This window comes from Streptopelia decaocto, assembly GCF_964273445.1.
Source record: "Streptopelia decaocto genome assembly, chromosome: 1".
Taxonomy (NCBI): Eukaryota; Metazoa; Chordata; class Aves; order Columbiformes; family Columbidae; genus Streptopelia; species Streptopelia decaocto.
This window is the reverse complement of record NC_138663.1, coordinates 62915400-62937230: the sequence shown is the minus strand read 5'-3', so window position 1 is coordinate 62937230 and position 21831 is coordinate 62915400. Positions and strand designations below refer to the sequence as shown.

The window sequence follows — 21831 nt, the reverse complement described above, 5'->3', positions numbered from 1 at the left end:
CTGAAAGCAAACTTAATGAATGCTACCACAAGTGAATATTCCCAAGAATGTGCTCTGAAATGCCTCTGTGGCCATTTTGAGGAGCTCTTTTTATTACTCACATAATATATTTGGTTAGGAATTTAAAAGCTTGTCTTGTTGCAGAATCTGTTTATAAGGTCACCCTATTGAGAAACAACTGGCTACTTTATCTGTGCCATGTAATTTGCTCACAGGTGAGCAGGGGTTGCTAAGAGCAATGGCTTCATAAACAATCCTTACAAAAACAACATTCATTTGTAAAAACTACTTGAATAATAGTGTGGGGGGGGAAGGAATAAAATTAGAAAGATGTGAACTTTTTTCAAGATAATGCTATGCAGTGGAAAGAGCTATATTTTAGCAAAGCTTCTCTTCCTTATGGTTCATTCTACTTCACTTTAGGCATCAGTATAGAATGCAACATAAAAAATCATCATCAAGCCAAGCGAGAGAAAAGATTTCCAGGGTTATAACCAGTCATAATGAAACATATTTTTCTTCCGCACCATCAAGATGGAAAAATCACTCTGACTCAAAAACCTAACAATGGCAATAGAGGCGAACACTAGCATAAAACCAAATATAATTGGATTGTTAAGTGCTGGAAATGAGGAAAAGGTATCTCATGAAAATTCACAGGGGTTTTCTCCACTTTGACTGACAGCAGAAAAAAAAAAAAAAAAAGCAGCGTTCTTTTCAGTATGACAACAGACCAACAGACCAGGTACTGACAGTATCACTGCACAAAAATATTCTCTGGTCATCACATACAGCTGCCGGGTTCCTTTTTCCATCAGGGACATTTGTTTGATTTTCCTCACAAAAAGCACAAGACCATAATAGCCTTTATTGTGTCCTCTGACACTTGCATAGTTATGTTACAATGGCCTCAGAAACAAGTTCCTGCTTCAAAAGAATGGCATACGAATGCGACAGACTCTTGTTTTGCCCCCATGCAACACAGAGCCTATCATTAAGCCAATGAAAATTGAATGGAAAGCTACTATTTGAAAAAAATCTAATTTGAATGCAGTATGGGACAGGGTGCATGTCTAACTTGGTGGTGACACAGACATCCCCTTTGAAATATATAATAAGACAAGCCTCGCTTTCAGCTCCCCCAAGATAGACACCTTGCAATATATTTCCTGACACCAGTGTTCTGGGCTGTATCATTTCTCTCATTAGTCTCCTTAAACATCACCTGGCCATGCGGAGAAATCGTTCTGCAGAGAACCGTAACGAGCTATGTGCTACACACTGGAAGAATAGATGTGTGCTATGCTGGGGAAGGCCAATCCCGCAGTATCTATCAGCCCTCCTCAAATCACTGCTTTTAAGTTTTGCAACTGTCAGAAGAAGAGAGATATATATCGCTCACATGCCTGATGTATCATGACTTCTCTCACAGGAGGCAAGGGTCCTGGAGGGGCAGGGGATGTCTCCAGGTCTTTCCATCTTAAACAGGGAACTGTGTTTTCATATCTAAGATTGACATGCCGGCTGACCTTGTGGCAAATTCACCGTTGCTTTAGGGATCTAGGGAACCCTTGGGTTGTGCTTTTAGTAGAGAGATTGAGCCATTCAACTTCTCTGCAAGGTGAAGTAAAAAAATTCCTTGAAGACAACTACCGAATGTGTATCAGTTAGAATTTTTTTGTTCATAATGCTGGGATTTCAGTTGTGTTTTCTGCTAACTATACTCAAATTTTGCACCACTCTAATAGTTCAGCTCCCCATTTTGAGTTCAAAAGAGCCCAGAACTACAAACAGCAACTTAAATCAGTGAAACAAACTAGATGACATAGGTGTTTGGTATTCTGTAAACGTTTGCTGTGGTTCAGAAGTCATACAAATAAAATGCTGCTAATATAATACCACTCACAATAAACTGTGCAGACCCTTCTAGCCATTCTCAAATGCTCTGATGGCAGCTCAAAAAAAGCAGAAGCTAAGCACTAAGCTTCAGAATCCTTATCTAACAGATCAAAAGCTCACATCTCATTCCACTTTCCAACAAATTTCTACAAACACTGATGTATTAGTTTGTATCCAGATAAATTTTTGTATAATAAATTTGATTTAGGAACTACCTTTTTAGGTGAGACAAAGCTGTGTCTCCCTGAAGTTATCAGTAAAACACTGTGATAGCTACCCAGATCCTTTTGAAAAAGCAGCACAAAATGCAGTCCCGCTAAAACTATCACTTTGCCAAACTGCTTTGAAAGGATCAAATTCCACCTCTTCCTAAAACTTCCAGGTTTCATTTGGTTTCTCAGCGAAATCACAAAAAAAGCCAGTCTCTCTGCCAATGCATCCACTCTCAAAACATTTCAGAGAGATTGTCTTTTTGCCTTGTGCTTGAACCAAGGAGCTGAAATTAACTGGGAGGCCAGAGCTGAGAGTCCTCAAATTTGTGCGTCTGAAGGTTGAGGACATGGTGCCCTTATGGGTGATGCTGAGGTCTGGAAGGATCTGGAGCCTGTTGAATTGCAGGGTACAACCATTGTTCAAGAGTGGTTGGGAGGCTTTCAGTCTGGCAGAAAATACTCTTCTGTTTGCATCAGTTAACATCAGCTGGTGAGAACACTGTAATGTGTTTATTGTAAAAGGGCTGAATGACTGAGGAGGTAGGTCTTACAAAGCAATATAACTTGCATTAAAAACCTGAGTAAATTTAAAGCAGAAAAAAAAAAATCACTGAGTGTGCACTTGGAAAACAGAGAGGCCTTCTCCCAGCCTGGCCCGTTCTTACAATTTGTAGTAAAAACCCAGCCTGAGAAGATTTTGTATAACTTGTGATATTTTCATGTATTATAATCACTAAACTCCTACACAAGTTTCTGGCAGTAGTTCACAGCAATGAGGGAGCACTGTGAGTATCCAGTGACACCACATTTGATGTCAGAAGCCACAGCAATGTTTTTGCTTTCTACTTGAAAGAAAGAAGAATTGCCCCTACAATAATGTCGCAAAAATGCTACATAAAATGCTGAGCAGGCCCAGAAGGAGCAGGTACATCAGCAAATTGATGAAAGCACCTGAGCATGGAAAGTATTAAACATGGTAACAAAATGTATCTTCTATATGTAACCGATGGTCTTGTAGAAAATAAAAATAAAAAAACAAGAGTAAGTCTAAATTCAAGTATGGCATGGATTTTATTGGCTGAATTTGCCACTAAATCGGCAGAGTAGACGATATGAATTACTGGTTAAAGCACTGACCTCCACAGGGCTGGGATGCTTTAAGCTGCACTCTCTTTTTTTGCCTTCGAACATAGTTATAACTGGTGCAGCTTCTCCATCTGTAAAATCGGTACAACACACATCAAATCTTATAAAACCCCATGAGGAAAAGCTAATGATCATCTCAGAAAACCCTTTAAGACCTAGGATGAAAACAGATTTACACAGACTCAAAGAGTTTAAGGCAAAAGCACCATCACATGGGGGAAAGAGGCCTGGAAAGAACTCAGCAAGTTATCTACTCCATCCCCTTGCCATGAGGCAGGATCAGCCAAACCAATCCCGACAGCTGTTTGTCTAACGTGTTCTTAAAAACCCAGCCAAACTCCAGCTTCCCACAGCCTCCCCCAGGCAGTCCACCCCAACACTGAACCATTTTTGTTGTTGGAGAGGTTTCCTCTCCTCCTGCAAGTCACTGCAGATATTGCAGGTCATTAGATTTCACCCAGCTACACCTGTAACATCTGAGGCTCCACGACCTGTACTCATGTATGAGTTTCTCTCTCTATATTTATTACTTCAGTTGGTCGTTAACAAAGCACACCAGTAACAGAAAAAAAGCATACTACTGAAAGATATGAAACCATTTTCACGTGGCAGTGCCTCCATTCATGAGGTAAAGGAGAAGAATGTTCAGGTACAGCTGCTTTCTTCCTCAAAAATTTTGCGCTTTTCTGACCTCCAAAATGCAAAGTTTAAGTAAGAGCATTAGTAATCTACAGAGGCATAGGCAAGCCCAATTCAACCTGAAAATAAAGCTGGAGAGAATGCTTAAAAACAAGACTTTGTTAAGGATGCATCTCCCTTCACCTTAAACTGCTGCAAGTGGTACTAGAGGGCTCACATCTTGAAAGACAACAGCCTCCTCCTTGAGATGTTCCCACACTGTCCAGGGATGAAATTAAACTTGAATTTGAGATCTAACTTTGTGAATAGAGAGAGGGCAAAAAACTGTTTTGAGTTGAGACAAGCTTAACATAGGTCTTTATGGCTCTTGTAGAAGGAGGCAGTTTTTAATCTTAAGTGTGTGGACCTGTTGACTGTGAGCTGCAAAGATCCTAGTCGGAGGTCTGACTTGGCTGATGTGATAGGTAGGATGAAGAGACAAAAATATCAAGTACACACCTATCTGACTGTTTCATTAATTATGTGGGTCCACAGAGAAACCAATGGCTTTCTTAGAGAGCTGGAAATGCTTCCAGTAGTTCTTCAGTGTAAAACCAAGGGATTGCCTGCAGCCTGGTCTATGTACACCCCTAAGGAACTGACTGCCATCTCTAACTCTGGCTGAGCAGAGTGAGCTGGGTGTCAAGAGAAGGAGTAAGTTTCTCCACGAAACTCAGCCTAAAGGCAAACAAGTGTCATGCACTTTGTGGAAGCTGGTGGGCATCTCTGCAGTGCTGGGTTGGCAGCCTCAGCCCAGAGCACAGCACAATAGCATAACCACCACAGCTCCCTCCATCGCATGCACGTGTGGGGAAGACCCAGAAAACAGCCCAAAATGCAATGGCTAGAGAGTTGCACCTGGTTTTCCCAATCCTTGTGTCGTGGTGAGCAAGACACACTGGTAGCAAGTGACAGTGGACTGAAAACTCTTTATTCTGTATTTGCAAAACATTCAGGATAACAGCACCCTGATAACAGCTCCTGGCATTATCATAGCACAAACAGTAAATATTGGATTTGTGTGTGCAGTAGCTGAGCTTCTCCTGCCCCACGCATGTTTTGCTGCTTGGAGGTGAAGGAGTGAGGTTATCAGAATGCCCAGATGGGGCAAATAGAGCAAGCGAAGAAATCGCTGGGTGCTGGGGAAGAACAACAGCTGGGACCAGGCTCCCCCACGCTCGCCAGTGTGTGGAACTGGCACCAGCTCCCAAGCCAGCAGCGAGCTGACCGCCTCTTGCACACGGGATGCACATGTCCTCTCCAGAGCTGATCTGGCCTCCCAGTGAACCACCCAAAACTCCCCTCCACGCTTGACGGGAGGAAGGGAGGATGCAGGAAGGGAGTGTTCAGAAAAAGTGACACCCAGAAGCTTGACCCTCTGCTGACTCAAATTGCTGACTAAAGGCTGCTGTTGCAGGCTGCCCTCTGTTCCTTTTCTATTTGACATGGGTTATAATTGTATTTGCTGAAATTTAATTCCTGATTAATAATCAGTTCTGGTTTTAGCAGTTGCCTAACATCCAAGAAAATACACAGGAGTCTCATTATTGCTTCTTTATCCTTTGTTCTTCCTGCCCCATGTGCTCTCTTTAACATGCTCGCAAAGCCCCACCACTCACTTTGAAAAGCCATCAGGATGTTTTGGGGCCATCCTGGGAATTTACTGTTCGTATCCCATCCTCTTCCATCTCTGCCCATGGTTTGTTTAAGATCCTCCTCATTCTGCATCACATTACATATAGATTGTATACATTCTGAGGGAAGGAACACCTCATTATTTTGTTTTGTGATGGCCTTAAGTAATTCTGGGTAGCTAAAAAAAATATATTTTTTAACTAAACTAAGTATGGCTGCGAGACTGATATAAATATGTACTGTTGTTAGAAAAGAAAAAAAAAGTACAGTTGATGTTATTTATGTTCTTTCTTAACAATATGGAAAAAAACACTTGTCTTTTCTATTACTTCTCCGAGCAACTGCTCTCCACTGCTGACAGGCAATCCTACTTCTGGCTTATCCATTCACAATCACACCTGCACTCTACATTATGATTTATCCTGGATCTTCAGCTAAATTAAACTGGATTCTACCTGTAGTACATAAATTGCCTCTATCTCTGACTCTCCAGTTGTGTGCATGAAGGGGTACAGGTTTCTCATGCAGTGGGTGAAAGCAGCATTAGGAAGGAGAGGATTCTTTTCAGTTACCCGGTGACCAACAACAAATTTTGTTATCCTCCGCCGTTTCACGGATGCTCGGTTCAGTTATGGGTTTTATCCAATAGATGGCTCCTTGGTAGCAGGAAGGATTCTCTTCCTGCTCTCTTTTCTTTCACAGAGTTTCAATACGAGTTTCTAATATTTACACAGCTATTATCTTGCAAATATAGGCATTTTGTGCACACTGATAAACACACAGAAGAAGTGTGTGTGCATGAATTAAAGCACAAAAGAAAAATTTGATGGCATTTTATATATTTCATGCCACTTTGTCCTTTGCTGGTACAGGGATACATGAAAAATTACAGCCAGGCAGCACTGTGGACTGCAATGCTTCCTAAAGTCAAACTAAATAAAAAAAATACAACTTCAGAAGCACATTAATATTAACAGCATGCCGGAATACCAACTGTCGTTCTTCCCAAAAATATGAGGACATATCCCACATCTTACATATCCCTGACTGAGCAATACTTCAGCAGCTTACAGGCATCATTACTCCTCTGTCAATGAAAGATTTTTCACAAGAAAAAAAATCCTATGTGAAATTATTGATATAATGAACCAGGAGAGCTCTGTGTAATTGGCAGGGTGCAAGTTAGCATCATTATGAGCGATGCTGCCATTTCTTAGATGGGGAAAGTGAATAAGCTTTTGTTGTTTTCCAGAAAAACATAATCAGAATAATAATAGCAAAACCCGAGACATTAATTACATTCAGACAAATCATGTTTATCCTGTGTATGCGCTTGTGACTTCTCTGAATGAGAAGAGCAGTTCCCAATCTTTTCTGCCCTGAAATCTACCTCGCGTCTCACTCAGATCTTGTCAAGACCTTATCAAACACCTGGCAGTAAGCCCACTTTTGAGATTGTGACCCTCTGGTCAGCACACACAATCAAGTGAAAAACAACAACAGAACAACCACAATAAATAATAAATCTCATAAAAGCCAGACCATGGCTATTGAAATCCCTGTGTCTTCACACTTTGGTGGGGCACAACTATAAGCCCACTATACCTGCTGTAGCATGTAAAATAATAGCATTCCTAATAATAACCTTTATCCTTGAAACATTAAGCTACTTTGAAAAGGGGAGGAAGGAACCAGTTTACTATATATATATGTATACACATATAAATAGATAACGTCTTCATATGAGCACAATTACAGCCATAATAACTGTTAAGAAAAAAAAAATGTTTTGTCTGTGTTCAAAGCTGAGCCAAATCACTGTTCACATTTCAGTGCTCCAGAAGGACTTGCCTAATTCCATACTTCAGATTTTTGCTCACTAAAACTTGGAAAATTTGGACTGACTTGCACTTTGCTCACTCCAAAATAAGCTCATCAGCATGCTCGGTCATGAGCTGTTACACTATTGCTTCCCTTGACTCCTGGGCAGACATCCTGACCAGTCCTGCAGCCTGATGGATACTGTGCAGAGAAGCAGCACCTGGAAAGGCAGACCCATGCTCTGGTGACCCCTCAGCTGGAACAAGGGCCCTTCTGCATGCCCAAAGAGCAGCTGTGACATTGCTCTTAGACTGTGCAAGGAGCAGATTAAAGCCCTGGTGAAAAAAAAAAAAAAAAAAAACCAAAAGCTCCATCTTTCCTCTCTCTGTCTCTCTCTCGGGATACTACAGCCAGTAGAACTTACCCAGACCCAAAGCCAAGCCCACAGACTTTCACCTCCCTCCCTTTTTAAGGGGCCAAGTTACGTACATACCAAAAATCAGAGTTCACAACAGAAATACTGACAACAAATTTCACCGTGGAGCAGTTTAAAACAGGCAGCAGTGATATTCATTAAGCTGTTAATAATGCATTGTGGCACAAAGCAATTTATCAAGTTTCCATTGTAATTAAAATCACTGAATATTTGGGCACTTGCAATGCACCTAGCCCTCCCTGCTTCTGAAGCTTTACATTTTAATGTGAATTGTGGCTCCCTCTCCCCAGAGACCTGCTAAAAAGCCCATTTTAATTGGTATGTTTTTAATTGCAATTATATTATTAAAAAGTGTACATTTCTGTTGAAGAGAGAAAGGAGGTGCTCGTCTCCCCTCCAGTCTCTGTCTCGCTTAGATATAGCTTGCTTATCCCAGTGGGAGGCAAAAGTGGATAGTCACTGTGAATAAAGCGGAGAAAGTCATGCACAGTCACAGGCTCTGAAGCCAGGGCAAAGCTGCCATTGACTGCGTGGATGTAAGATTTCCTAGGTGGATTTTTCAGGGAGGGAGAGGAATCACTGCAGTCATTCTGGCTGTTCTTTAGCAAAAAGCAGAGGGATTCCTGCCTTACAGCCAGCTGACATCAAGGGCACATTTTAGAAAGCCTCTCCTCAGTGCTTCCAGTGACAGACCATCCGTCGTTTTTCCACAATAAGTAACTCATATGTTAAACTATCCTCAAAATGTAGGTATGATCATGAGCGGCTGGGGTTTAGCAAAGGCCTCTGGCTCTGCTGGTTCCAGCAAGCTGGGGAAGGAGAGGCAGCCCCTGGGGCACCCTGGGCATGGTGGCAAGAACAGAATTGCCCCAGTAAATGAAGTTGGTCACTTTTACGCATTGAGATGGTCAAACTGACTTGCCACCAGTTTCCAAAGAAACACAACTTCATGTGCTTGACATCCAGACATGGACCAGATAAATGGCTCTCCTGTTGGCAAGAGCAGCTGTCGGTGTCTCTTATAGTAGAAGTATGGATCTGCTAAGGTAAGTAGACATAAGAGAAAAGGAAGAAATATCAAAGGAGTGCAAAGTAGATACCAACAGTTGAGACAGATCAAGGGAAAAGCCTCAAGAGATCAAAACATGCCAACAGATGGACAAGGCAGTTCAACCAGAATGAAATATCATGGAGCAGCTTTTTCATAACTGCTTCAGAAAAGGTCATGCTGTATTGCAAAAAGAAGGTAGTGCGTGGGGCTGAGAGAGGTCACTGCAGCCAAACAGAGACACAGAGAGACTACAGAGACAGGTTTGAAGATCACCCACTAAAACCACAAGCACTGCAACTCCCCTCCTCATTCTGTGAGCAACTCAGGAAGGAAGGACGGTGAACCAACAACAAATAAAATTAAAGAAAAAAGGATGAAATATGAAAGACAAAACTGACAATGTTAAAAATGACAAAGAAAGGAAAAGCACTTTCATTGTAATTAGGTCAGTAAATCTGTGATTTTTTTCTAAATTAAGAATTTCGATGCTATGTTCTAGTTAAATGTGTCAGAAGAAAGTCTGTCTGTAGAGGGAAAGTACCCGAACATGCTATTGCTCTGAATGGCAAGGTAAAAGAAATACAGAAAATTCACAGGCCCAGTCAACAGATTCCTTGCAGATTTAGATCAAAAGTAAGTAAAAAAAAATATATATATAAAAAGGGCTATGTAAATTAAGATTAGCTCTGATATCTCACCTTGACATTAAAGGCCACCACCCTGCTATGCAAAAAATTAATCTCCAGATGATTTCATTTTATGGCAAGATTCCCTTTGTTTGCTGATTTGAAAACCCCACACCCTGGATGAAGACCATATGACAGATTAAGCAGAAAAAAGGGAAGGGCTTTCCGTGACCTAAAGCAGGATCTTGTGAGAAACTTGGGAGGGACAGACCACAAGGGTAATGTACAGAAAAGATGAGGAACTGTAAGAGAGAGAAGTTAGAAAAGAAAGGGAATGTGCTTCATTTAAGTCAAGCAACTTTTTTCCTTTCGGCCAGAGGGATGAATACAGAGACAGTACTGTGAAGGAAAGCAAATTACAAAAAGTGGGAAAAGACACACTGGTGAAGATTTACTTTATGCTGAGGGAATCGCAAAGGGAAACTGTGTTTCCAAGCCTATAAGAAAATGACCCCGAAAGACAGATGTAACATTGATTAGGCTGGATATTTTGCACAGACGAGCACATACAACAGAAAGGCTGGTTTACTGACTGATTTGGCATATATCAATAGGTCTATGACTATATCAGATTCTGCCCCGAGCGCTAGAAAAGAAAGGCAGCTGGAGATGCTTTACCCCCATCCCATAAAACAGACACCTTGTTCTCAGCCCTGGGCACAGCAAAGTTTCCTTGAGTCTGTGTAACTTCTGTGGCCCAACACCCAGGAATGTTTCCCCAAAGACACACAGAGACCCCACAGGTTGCAACAGCCTTGATCCAATTATTTTCTCTGGTTGGAGTATCAGGCAAGATGCTAACTAACCAAGGGACGGACTTTATGTCTAAGGTCATGAAACAGCAATACTGAGTACTAGGTATAAAAAGTACTAAAGCCTGTGCCACATCCTCCTCAAACAGATGGCCTTTCAGAAAGATTTAATCAGACATTGAAATGCATGCTGCGAATACTCATTACTAGCACAGGATCAGGCTGGGACAAGTGGCCAGCACTGACGTTATTGCCTACAGGGAATTACCACAGGCATAAACAGGATTTTCAATGTTCAAACTTCTCTCTGAATAACAAGCACAGGGTCCCCTTGCCATCATAAGGGAACATAATGCAAAAAAATTCATCATGGGGTGGAGTTGCAGAGGAGAAGTAAGAGACCCAGGTCCTCATAAAGGAATAACCACCTTTTTCTTGGCTTTCTCATCCTCTGTTTTTCACCTATGCTGGTCAAACTGCCATAAAGCTCCGTGACACATAACAGTGTCTGCTGAATCCCACTTTCAAAGGACAATGAGCTCTTGCTCTTCTTACTTTTATGGACGCATAAAACAGAGCCATGACCACTCCCTCCTCTTCAGTATCAAGAACAGGAAAAACAGGATACAGCCACAATAACCAGCACCTAGAGGAGGTGTGAGTAGGGCTGGCCAAAGAATAACAAAAACCAAAAAACAAGCACTTTTCTTTTGATCTCCCCTTCAAGGATGTGGTGGTTTCTTTGAAAAAGACAGGTTTGACTTTTAATTCTTTCCTCCTCCAGTTTTTCAGAAAAATAATACTGCAAACATGATTTGAAAGAGTCCCTAAGCTATCTTTTGGCCTGGATTTTTTATAAACAACATTTTAAGTGATTGATTTTACCATCTAAACACAATTTTTAAAAGTCGCTGAAACCCTTGACATTACCAACAACCGAGCATGTGGGTTTCTTTATTTTTCCTCTGGATAAAAAAAAGGCTTTTTTCAACACTAAAAATCCCACCCTTCTCAGTTCAGAGATGTTTCTCATATGCTGTAGTTTAGCAAAGCTAAATGTCCATCTTCACTTCGTGCACTGGCTGGTGAAAACAGGAGGAAAATGCATGCAAACTTTATTGACAGAAGCATTTAAGTCCTTCCTCCCTGTAACTCTGAAGGCATTCTGTTGGCCTAATGACTTCCCATGGATTAATGCTGCTATAGGGAGGATCTGAACCTCCCCTGTTCGCCCCAGAAAGGAGAAAAGATACCATTATTTGAAGGTTCTCTGAAAGAGCTCCACCACACGTCTTAGAAAGTGAGGTTAGATTTTTCCTGCATAGATACTCACATTTGCTCAGTACTGTCTGCAAGATCATTCTTGGCAACTCTGGATAACCAAAAATTTCATCAGTGTAATCAGTATTAACACGCTGGTCCTTTGATTTCAATTCCATCCTTTGGTACAAGCCTGTGTTCTTGCAAACTGAAGCATGTGAGTGGTGCTCCAATAAGTCAATGAGATTGCTTATGTGTATGATGGCAGTTTGGACCCCAGATTGTACCTTAAGTGGGACATACAAATTATTAAACAGGGACACCACTCCTGTTACCCTCTGAAGAAGAAATGAAGATACACAGCAGTGGCTGAAAAAGGCTGAAAGGAAGTGGGCAGGGATGGAGGTATTGGAGAAAGAGTCCCAGATGCCAAGATTATTTTATTACGGTTGCTGCAGAGTTTGCTGGAGTAGGGCAGATAATATATATGTTATACCATCTGCCCATTCCTTGTCTAGGACCCATAAAGTACTCTGATCCGTAACCAAGGAGGCAGTAAAAATGGTGCAATAAGAGCAAAGGGGGAGCGGTAGGAAGCAGATGTGGTACGTGCTTGCTGGCAGCAGGTAACCGAGCAGACATTTGCTTGTTTCTTGTGACTGAAGTGCTGGTAAAGCGCTGGGCTCAGGGTGTGCTGGGCTGCAGAACCAGGACAGATGCAGCAGTAATGCAAAACTCTTCCTGCTTCCCCCATCAACACGCCTCAGGGAGGTGAGAAAGTCACCGTTCTCCTTACTTATTCTGTCCTTGATCTCTTTTGAGCAGAAAGACTGCAGAACTGCATTTCATGATGAAAGCACTTCAGCCAGACACTTCAGCCCAGGCCTGAAACCAAAATACCACATTTCGTAGGCCTGCAATTCATCATTGGAAAGATAAGGACAGACTGATCGAGAAATTTCAACTGGTGACAAAAAGTAATGGGGATTTTAAGTCCATCTCAATTCAAGGTTTTGAGGCCTTGCTATGTTTAAATGTCCACTTAAGAAATCCTGAGGAAGTTATAAAATTCATTACATCTTTAAGGGGAAAAAAAAAAAAGTATTTTTCTTCAAACATGGAAAGGAAGGAACACAATTTTAAAAGCAATCAGTAATGGCTTGATTTTTAAAAGAAGGTGAATAACTAAAATGCCTTTTAACATAATGCCACTTTTTAAGAATCACTGCATGCTGCCCAAGCACAGACACCAGATTTAATGCTCAAAAGGTGTTTAACATATTCTAGCAGAATGATACCCTTCTGCTTAAAACAGCAGAGATACAGGTTTGAGATTTGAGATCAAACCCCATATTTAGCACAAATTCCCTCTGTATCTTTAAGACACACATTTACCTTTCTGAAAAGCCCACTTCACAATTCCACCCGACAAAGGCAGTGGATAATGACATAATCAAACCCTAAGAACAGCCCAGAAGAAAAGAATTGCAGCATCCCTCCTACAGACTTAGACAAACAAAAGGACCAGACTGATCCTTTGTTTTACTGACTGATAAATCAATAAAAATGGATTATTTAATATTGCCATGTAGTGTGTATCCTTAAATGGACACCACCTTCTTTCAAATATAAACAAGTTCTGCTTGGTTTTCTACAAAGGCAGGAAAACTGCACACTATTAGAAGGTGTCTAATCCTCCCATCTGCTGTTTCCTTAGAAAAATATTTACTTTTTAACATCTGTACTGCATTTCCACAGTTCAAACGCACACATAGCTCCTGGAATGTACATAGTATTTAGCAAATTTTTAACTAAGTTTTCTTAGTAATTGTATAGTTTTCCCTTGACAAGGAGAGGATCAGACTTTTTCAGGAGGATTACCTCTGCTCAACTCATTTCAAGCAGCTCTTGAATAAAATAGTTCATTAGTTCATGAAAAGCAAAAACTCCAGGGAACTACTGTGGAAGGAAGAGAAAAGAACAGAGTGCCACAGTAATTAGGTTTTCAGATTGTGCCTTATCCTCCAGAATGCAGGTACACACACACATGCCCCTCTTCTCTTTAGGTAAAGCATTAAGGGGAGCTCATTGCACTTTTTTTTCCCTGGGAATCAGTGTTCCAGAGACGGAAGTGGTAACCAGGCCATAATTTCCCAGAAAGATATTAAAAGATACCATTTCCTTATAGTACATTATTCTTGCTAGCCAGTAGTACAAGGGCAGCTCTCTCACCTTTGCAAGCCTTTAAACAGCTTAGTTTTAGACTTCCTCAAACTTCAGTTTCCCAAACTTTTTAGGCTCTCATGGCTGATGCTGAAAAACTAAAGGATTTCTGCACACCAGGAATCACTGTCTAGTTGGATGGGGGCAGCACAGCCAGTGGGTCTGCTTACCAGGGATCGGGAAAGGATTGGTATGAATAAGGATGAGAAGTGGGGAAAACTGGAGGGAGTTTGCAATCGTGCACTGGCAATTGCTGACCAGAGGAAAACCTCTTTTGATCTAGATCTAGCACAACAGAGTACAGAGCATCCCAGGGCCATACCAGTTCATGGGAGGCTAGATCATCACCAGGACTGACAGCACCATGCAGCTTCTTGGTGGCTTACACCATGTGGCTCATGGGCAGCATGGTTCACAGCAGCACAGCCTTTTCTTGTTGTTTAGAGAACAAGTCTTAAGAGGAGCAGCTGAGGAAACTGGGGCTGTTTAGCCTGGAGAAAAGGAGGCTGAGGGGAGACCTCATTGCTCTCTACAACTACCTGAAAGGAGGCTGTAGCATGGAGGGTGTTGGTCTCTTATCCCAAGCAGCAAGTGACAGGAGAAGAGTAAATGGCCTCAAGTTGTACCAGGGGATTGAGATTGAATACAAGGAAAATTTTCCTCACAGAATTGGTTGTCAAGCACTGGAACAGGCTGCCCAGTGAAGTGGTTGAGTCACCATCCCTGGAGGTGTTTAAAAGATGTATAGATGAGGTTCTTAGGGACATGGTTTAGTGCTAGATTTAGGTTAATGGTTGGACTCGATGATCTTTAGAGTCTCTTCCAACCAAATGATTCTATGATTCCTTCTGTCTGCTCTGTACTTACACCAAAAGTATTCAGATAGTATACAGGTCTCCAGCCAGACTGACTAAACTGCCAACCGAGAAGTCAATGAGTACAGTTCTGGTGGCACTTCTCTGCGCTTTGTCATCCCCTCATTTCAAATCTGCTTGAGACCACCAAGAAACAGCTGATCATCATCAGAAACATCATCAGGTCACTACCTACCTGGCATGGATCAGTGACCTTGAATTATGCATTCAGAGCAGACAGTATGAATGGAAAATTCAGGAGATGCCAGAAGAATGTGTTGTAGGCTCTGTGAACTCTCCAGTTTTCTTTGTTAAAGGGCACATATTTTGAAAACTGGACTTGCCCACAGATCTGTTTGGCTTTTAAAAAAATAATGCTTTGCAATATCCTTAAATAGTTACATTCCAATTGTTGTTAGGACTATGAATTACAAATGAAATTCTGGCCTTTCATCTTCCGAAGGGGCTTAGTTTCAACCCGCAGTTTTAGAAAGGAATCTCATTTTGAGCACCATGAAAGACTTCTCCATCTAGGTATCATCATTTGAAACAAAGTGGTAGCTTAAGAACTGAGCTATAACATGATAGAAAAACAACTCTTACATGAATAATGATTTACATATCAGATTATTAAATGAAAATCTATCAAACTATCATTTATTGAAGTAAACAGTCTATCTGCCCTGTTTCTGGAAACATTTTGCCTAAGGGAAAAAATTCAAGCCTGGGCAGATAATCAGGATAAGGTATTTGAACACTTAAATCCTGCTGGAGTCTTCAAAGTAGGTGTTAAGTGGTGCATTAAATTTGTGCTGTTTCTTCTGAGCAGGGTGAATTTACTCTTTTGTAAATAATGGGAAAAGCATTTTATAATAATTTGAATCCATGAATAAATGTAATATATTAAAATTTCTAAAGTACTACCACTAAATGTTTTTATACATAAGCCAAATGAGCAAAACAACCAGGACTGAAATTATTTGACTGACCACAGAAAGATAATGTATAATTAAAATGACATCTGCAGCACCAACGGATGGGATGAGAGAAAGTGACATCACAGATCTCATATAAGCTGCAAGCACATTATTAGATCTAAACCTGGCTGCAAAATGACTATCTGCCCATGGGATTACCTTTAGGCATTCAGAACCATTGTTTCATTTACTGATAGAACAGGGATGATAACAGGCTGTCTTTACTTGTCACATTGTTTTTTGGCCTTTCTTTATTCTTCATTCATGTTAGCTGCAGATGAGAGGAAGAAAAGCTTCAGCTGAATCACTTTCACGGAGCTTTTCATTGTTTCAGTTTGTTCCAAAGGTGCTATTTTTTTCATTTTCTTTTAAAAAAATTTTTCTTCCTCCCCCCGCCTCCAAATTAAAAAAAAAAAAAAAGGCACTTTTAATAGTGATAAAATCAATGAGGAGTAAAAGATATACACAATGTACCATTTAGGAATATGGCAACCTAAGGAATACCCATTGGTCTAATGCAGCACAGGGAGACCGTAAGATTTCACTTATAGCTCCCATTATTAGCACAAAGAACCAGTAGCTACTGGTTATATCTCAGCCTCATTAAAATTCAATGCCAAAACTCTGACTGACTTCAGTGGGTACATTTCATCATTTGAGACCTAGGACACAGGACGTAATTCTCCTTCAAACGTGGGGCTATCTGGGACACTTAATCTCTACAGATTACATTTCTGCATTAAATTGGACACAGCTGCATTTTGATGTGTTTCACATACCATTTTTATGTTCCTGGCAAATTATTAAGTTGCTTATATCTGTAACAAGACTCATGTGCCACCTACCTAAAATAGTCAAAATTCTAAGAGCACGTAATGAGATGGGCAAAGAAAAGGGAAAAAAAAAGGAAGCTCCAAACTTTCCAGCCATTTGTAAAAGCCATGCTAATGATGCTGAGTGACAAAGGGGACTTAATGCGCTCTCAAAAATCTGGTCCTAAGTGTCTAACTCCCAGCATTTGAAACAGTTCCCATATGCCAATTTTGCAAACTGGGCAGAAGTCCTGGAGCAGGTGGGACCACAGCCAGTCGTGGACTCATGCATACACTGTTAGGGTAAACACGGACCTTGCACTTTCCTCCACACTGCCCTATTCCTGTGCAGCTACTGCCATGTGTTATCTCTCACAGCACCTCCCAAACTCCCTTCCAATTTAACCTGAAACCTCTGTTCCATCCACCACCAAAACCTGCAAACAGGCTGCATATGCAGAGAATGCTGCCTCCTGCTCTTGTCAGTACAATTTTGCTTTTCTTTGTGTTTTCTCCTAACCATTCCTACCTGACGTCCTTCATCTTAGTCTGCAGTTTCAGGGAGTGACCATCTCTAGTATAGTGAAGGATTTAGCTCATGATCGACGCCCTAAGTGCTACTGCCACAGAAATACACTGCATTTTACTAATAGTAGTGAATACATTAACTTGTTTTAACCCACATTATCTTTTTTAATTTTCCCTTTTATCTTTTTGTAATTGATACACAGAATAGACTTTTTATGGAGACCCATTTGCATAAATATTTGATTCAAAACTCTCCATACATACAGCCACACCAATATGTCATTAGAAGTTCACATTGGATCTGTGAACTAGAAATGAGGTGCCTGCAAGTAGCTTAGATACAGCATCCCTGTTAGAAAATATTCCTCCAGCACTCAGCCTGGGCCAGGAACCGTGTTTATGAATCATGAATTGTTTGCAGGCAGTCAGTGGGGTTTACAGTCTTTTAGATGAAAAGAAGGATGGAGACAAAGACCTAAAAGTTGGTTGAGGGAAAGACTCATAAAGGTGGGCTGAAGGAAAGACAAGAAGTGTGTGGTGATAAAGCACAACAGATACAGAAGTGAGGTTTCTCTGCAGAAAAAGTCAAAGAAAAAGAGCAGAACATACAACATAGCAAAGAGCAGCAGTATCTTTGAAAATCAAATTGATTTTTAAATGTGTCCCAGATGTAACGTAGGATAAACTAAAATCATTTTTTCTCCTGAAAGGTGACAGCTGTGAGTCTATGCTGTGAGAAGTTGGGAAGATCCATTCTCACCTGTGCTGTTAACACATCAGAATTGCTCTTCATCTCAAACTGGTAAGAAACATCTCTTATATTTCAATATTAAGAGCTCCTTTACATGTATGTTGTAGTGTGTTTCACATCGATTGATATGTAGAATTTGTCTCAGTTACCTTTAAAATGGAATTCTCATTGATATTCTTTGTTTCTCACTACACGTCCATAATTAAGTGGTTAACTTATTTTCAGAGATGTTATGTGCACTCTGCAGTAAAGAATGGTCCAAAAGGACAAGTAGACCTGAAGAATTTTTGTATTACAGAACTGAATCACATGCCTACATTCCAAATGCTTTGTGTACCTAAAATAGAGAGACTTTCATAAAAATATATGTGCCTTCAGACAGTTCATAAAACAACAGTGATTAAAACAAAGCAACAACAAAACCCAGACCTGCCTTATGTCCAGACAAAAGAGAAATACATGGGTAACAAATGATTTGCTAATAACACATACTGATTAGTTTACATACTTCAGGCAGAATTTACTACTTTTCTCTTTAGCCATCTCAATATCAAGCGTCTGCTCTTAACCAAACATTCAGGTTCTTTCCATTTTCAAAAGCAGTAGGAACTGTCACAGGACTATATAAAACCTGTCTCAGCTCCTAGGTAATGACTGGGTTGAAACACTCAGTGGGGGCTCCCTTTTCTCTGGCCGTTAAGGAAAAGTAGCATAGACAAAACACCTGACCTCAAGATGAGAAAAAATTTTACAGAGTGAATCCTTCCTTCTGGGTCTAAAAAGTGGATTGAAAAGTCATCCCAGATGTAACATTTTCTGCATCCTTGTTTGAGCCAAAACACTAAGAGAAGCATTCTTTCTTGTAACATGTTAAGCATTCTGCATCAACACTAAGACTGGTTGATGGAACGTAAAGCTAAAAATGAGCAAAATCTTCACTAAATTGTTTTGACTGTTCAAACAGACTGAGTTTGCTTTTTCAACTGAGGCTTATGCCACTTCAATTTTTTTCCTCAAAATATTTGCTTATCCCTATATTTATCACAGAAATAGCCTTACCTCAGCTGCATCTTGCTGGTCTCTGAAGACAATTGCATTTTTTATGCTTTGGATAAAAAATCCATTTAGTTCCTTTTGTTTCTTGTTTGGCAAAATCCGAAGCAATGGGACCATTATGAATGGGAAGGAAACTGTAAGAGATTTTAAAGAAGAAAACAGACTGTAAAGGCATACAATATCCTCCTCCATTAATATTATAAAACTCGTCAAGTGGGATGTATTACTTTTGTGAAACCTGTTTTTTTCCTCTTTCTTTCTCCCTCCCCTTCTTTTTCTTCCACCTCCATAGGCTGGTAAGGGATTTTCTTTTAGAAATTCCATGTTGGCTGGGACTCCCCTGCCAGACAGATGCCTTCCAAGCTTGCTTCCACAATGCCTCAGGATTTCAGTTCAGCTTCTCGATGCCACCACAACACAGAGCCACCACAACAAAGGGGAGAATTATTTTCCCTGCCTACTCAAACAATTACATATATAGAAGGCAGGGGATCTTGAACTAGCCTAGCAGCTTATGGCATTGATCCATGAAATTGTGTAGTAGTCATTCTCACTTAAAGTTCTCCAATATTAGGATACTCATTAGCTATTTTTTTTTTCTGCTTCTCTAAACAGGCCACAGACTCTGAAAGTGGGATGTGATCACAAGGATGGTCTCCAGTCCATTGCCTTTATAGTCAGGTACTAGAAACTTGAGTGAAGTCTTGCATCTTAACAAACACCTTGTTAACTTATGAACATCTTAAGACTAACAAAACAGTCATCAGAAAGCCCCTGTGCTGCCAACAGGGCAATGTAGTGTGGAAATTCAGACCACATAACATAGCAGCAGAAAGAGATCAACCAAGGAATCCAACACCAAACCCTACAGAAAATTTCTTTAATGAAGGGCATGGTCTTAGGCATATAGGGGCACATTTTTGTCCCTTCAGAATTTTGTCACAGATCACACTTCGCAATCAGGTTAAACACTAACCCCAGGACATTTTGGATACACAACTCCAGAAGGAAACAATTCATGTGCTACTAATACAGGTGCAATCTGTAATGCCAGCAGGATCAGATGGGCACAGGAAACTTTGCCACTGTGCCACCTGACACTACTGTGAGCAGGTCCAGATAGCAAGATGGTAAAAAGCTCAACCACCTTGATTATTCTGTGGCTTCCTCAGCTACGATTCTTACTGCCCTTGCATTTAACAAGGCCACGATCATCTTGAATCCTTAACTTTCATGTCCTAGAATCAAATGGCTTTATACCCCATTCTTGTGTTCCTTATCCACCTGAAAATAAATGCATTCTCTTAATGATAGCCTGTGCTAGCACTTACCATCTTTATCATTTATAGCCATCAGCCAGGCTGCTGTTGCTATTCAAATAAGAATTTGCAGGACTTATACTATCTGCTTATGCTCTTCCACCTCTTTTCTTTAGTCAGTTATTAGCCTACTGTTGTTTATGGGTGGGATTTCAATCTCTACCAAGCAGAGAGCACAAAAACTTTACTCTCAGGCTCCAAAGGGCAGTTACTCTGTTTTAATGCAGAATTGTATTAAAAGAGATATCGTAGAAACTACAGGTCCCAGAAACCTTCCACTCAGATCAACCTGGAGCATTGCTTTCCCAGACTCTCAGTTTCTGGAGGAAGTTGCCTGAATAGTAACGAGAGTTGTAGAACATATGGTGGAAATCTCAAGGGTATATTGAGCCTGTAGGTTGCATTCTGAACACCTTGAAATTAAGTCTGCTATACATCTTCCTGCTCCTGCTTCAGCATATTTTGTAATTTAAGAATGACTTTTAGAAAATTACCATAAATAAGTAGACAAAGGTAGACTATACTCACGGATTAGAATAAGGAGAGGCTTAAACAAAGACATTTCAAAGAATGTTCTGCAATTCTTAACGAAGGGGTCATCGGGATTCTTCTGAGAATCCACCTCAGTACCAAAAGCTACGCTACCAACGACATCCAAGGTAAAGCAGTTGTAACACCTGCATTGAGTTGGAGAGTGATAAACCATTAGCTACAAATTACATATCTGTTAGTATCTTGCTTCTACAAACATCACATAACATTAATTTTTGTCTCTGATTTTCTTTTTGCTTTTAGATTTAAGCTTTGCCAACAGAAGGTGTTTCCATCATTCTGACAAATGCTGGTTCTTAACAATGATCACCTTTTCTTTGCTACAAAGTGAACATACTTTCATACAGCTCAATAATTTCACTAAAAAAAATAAAAAATAAACTATTTCATTTATTACCTAGAAATCAAATGCAACAGGTCAGAGATTCATAAGCATTTTCTTAGTATACATCCTAAAAAAGATATAATTTCTTTCTCATTTTGAACTGCAGAAACCACAGCTCCCACCAGTCCAGTCTAAACTCTCAGTGACAAGAGGTGATTAAGTAAAATTTCCTGTCAAGGATTTCCTTCATCTTGATAGCTCCTTTATGATGCACAATTGTGGTCAAAACCAAGAGGAACTGACACCACGTGAAAACTGTATCTCTGCAGAGGAGCAGCAAATGCTTTGAGAACTACAAATGATCTGTGGACCATGATCTAGAAACTTAAGAACTTACTGAATCTCTCCTCACATATCTGACCATTTATCCAGTTGTGTCATCATCTTTATTTCTATTGGGCATTAACAGCTATATTTAGTTTTGAGACAAATGGACTGAGAATGCAAAATATTCTTTAAATTTGATTCCTCCGACCTGTGGCCAAGTGTGCAATGAGTGTTCTTCTATGTTCCCTTACAAAAGGCTAATATCAAATTCTCTGGTGTTTTAACCTGAGTGAGCATGTATTAAGAAAAAGACAGGACTCGGGCCCCAGTGTATGCTGCATGTACATTGTAAAGCAGCATTTCTAAACTATGATCTTTGGGCACTGTGATTCTGATGACACCAGAACAGATTTGGAAGATAACAATACTGCCAAGTTAAGTAACTTATTTGGGTTTTCAACTCTTACACAAAAAGAGGCATTATTGGAAGTTGAAATGTTAAAAGCAGGGGTGCAGCAATAAAATAATCAT

At 40.4% G+C, this 21831-nt stretch overlaps 1 protein-coding gene across 2 annotated transcripts in view; it reads right to left on the bottom strand.

Annotated features, from left to right (window-relative positions):
• TBXAS1 (thromboxane A synthase 1) overlaps positions 1-21831 on the bottom strand; it is a 236937-nt gene that overhangs the window by 71769 nt on the left and 143337 nt on the right. For both annotated transcript variants that reach the window (XM_082045892.1, XM_082045893.1), the window contains 2 exons: positions 20625-20773; positions 18781-18911 (listed from right to left, as the gene is read on the bottom strand). In XM_082045892.1, the coding sequence (XP_081902018.1) occupies positions 18781-18911; positions 20625-20773 (280 nt within the window). The remainder of the gene's footprint in view (positions 1-18780; positions 18912-20624; positions 20774-21831) is intronic.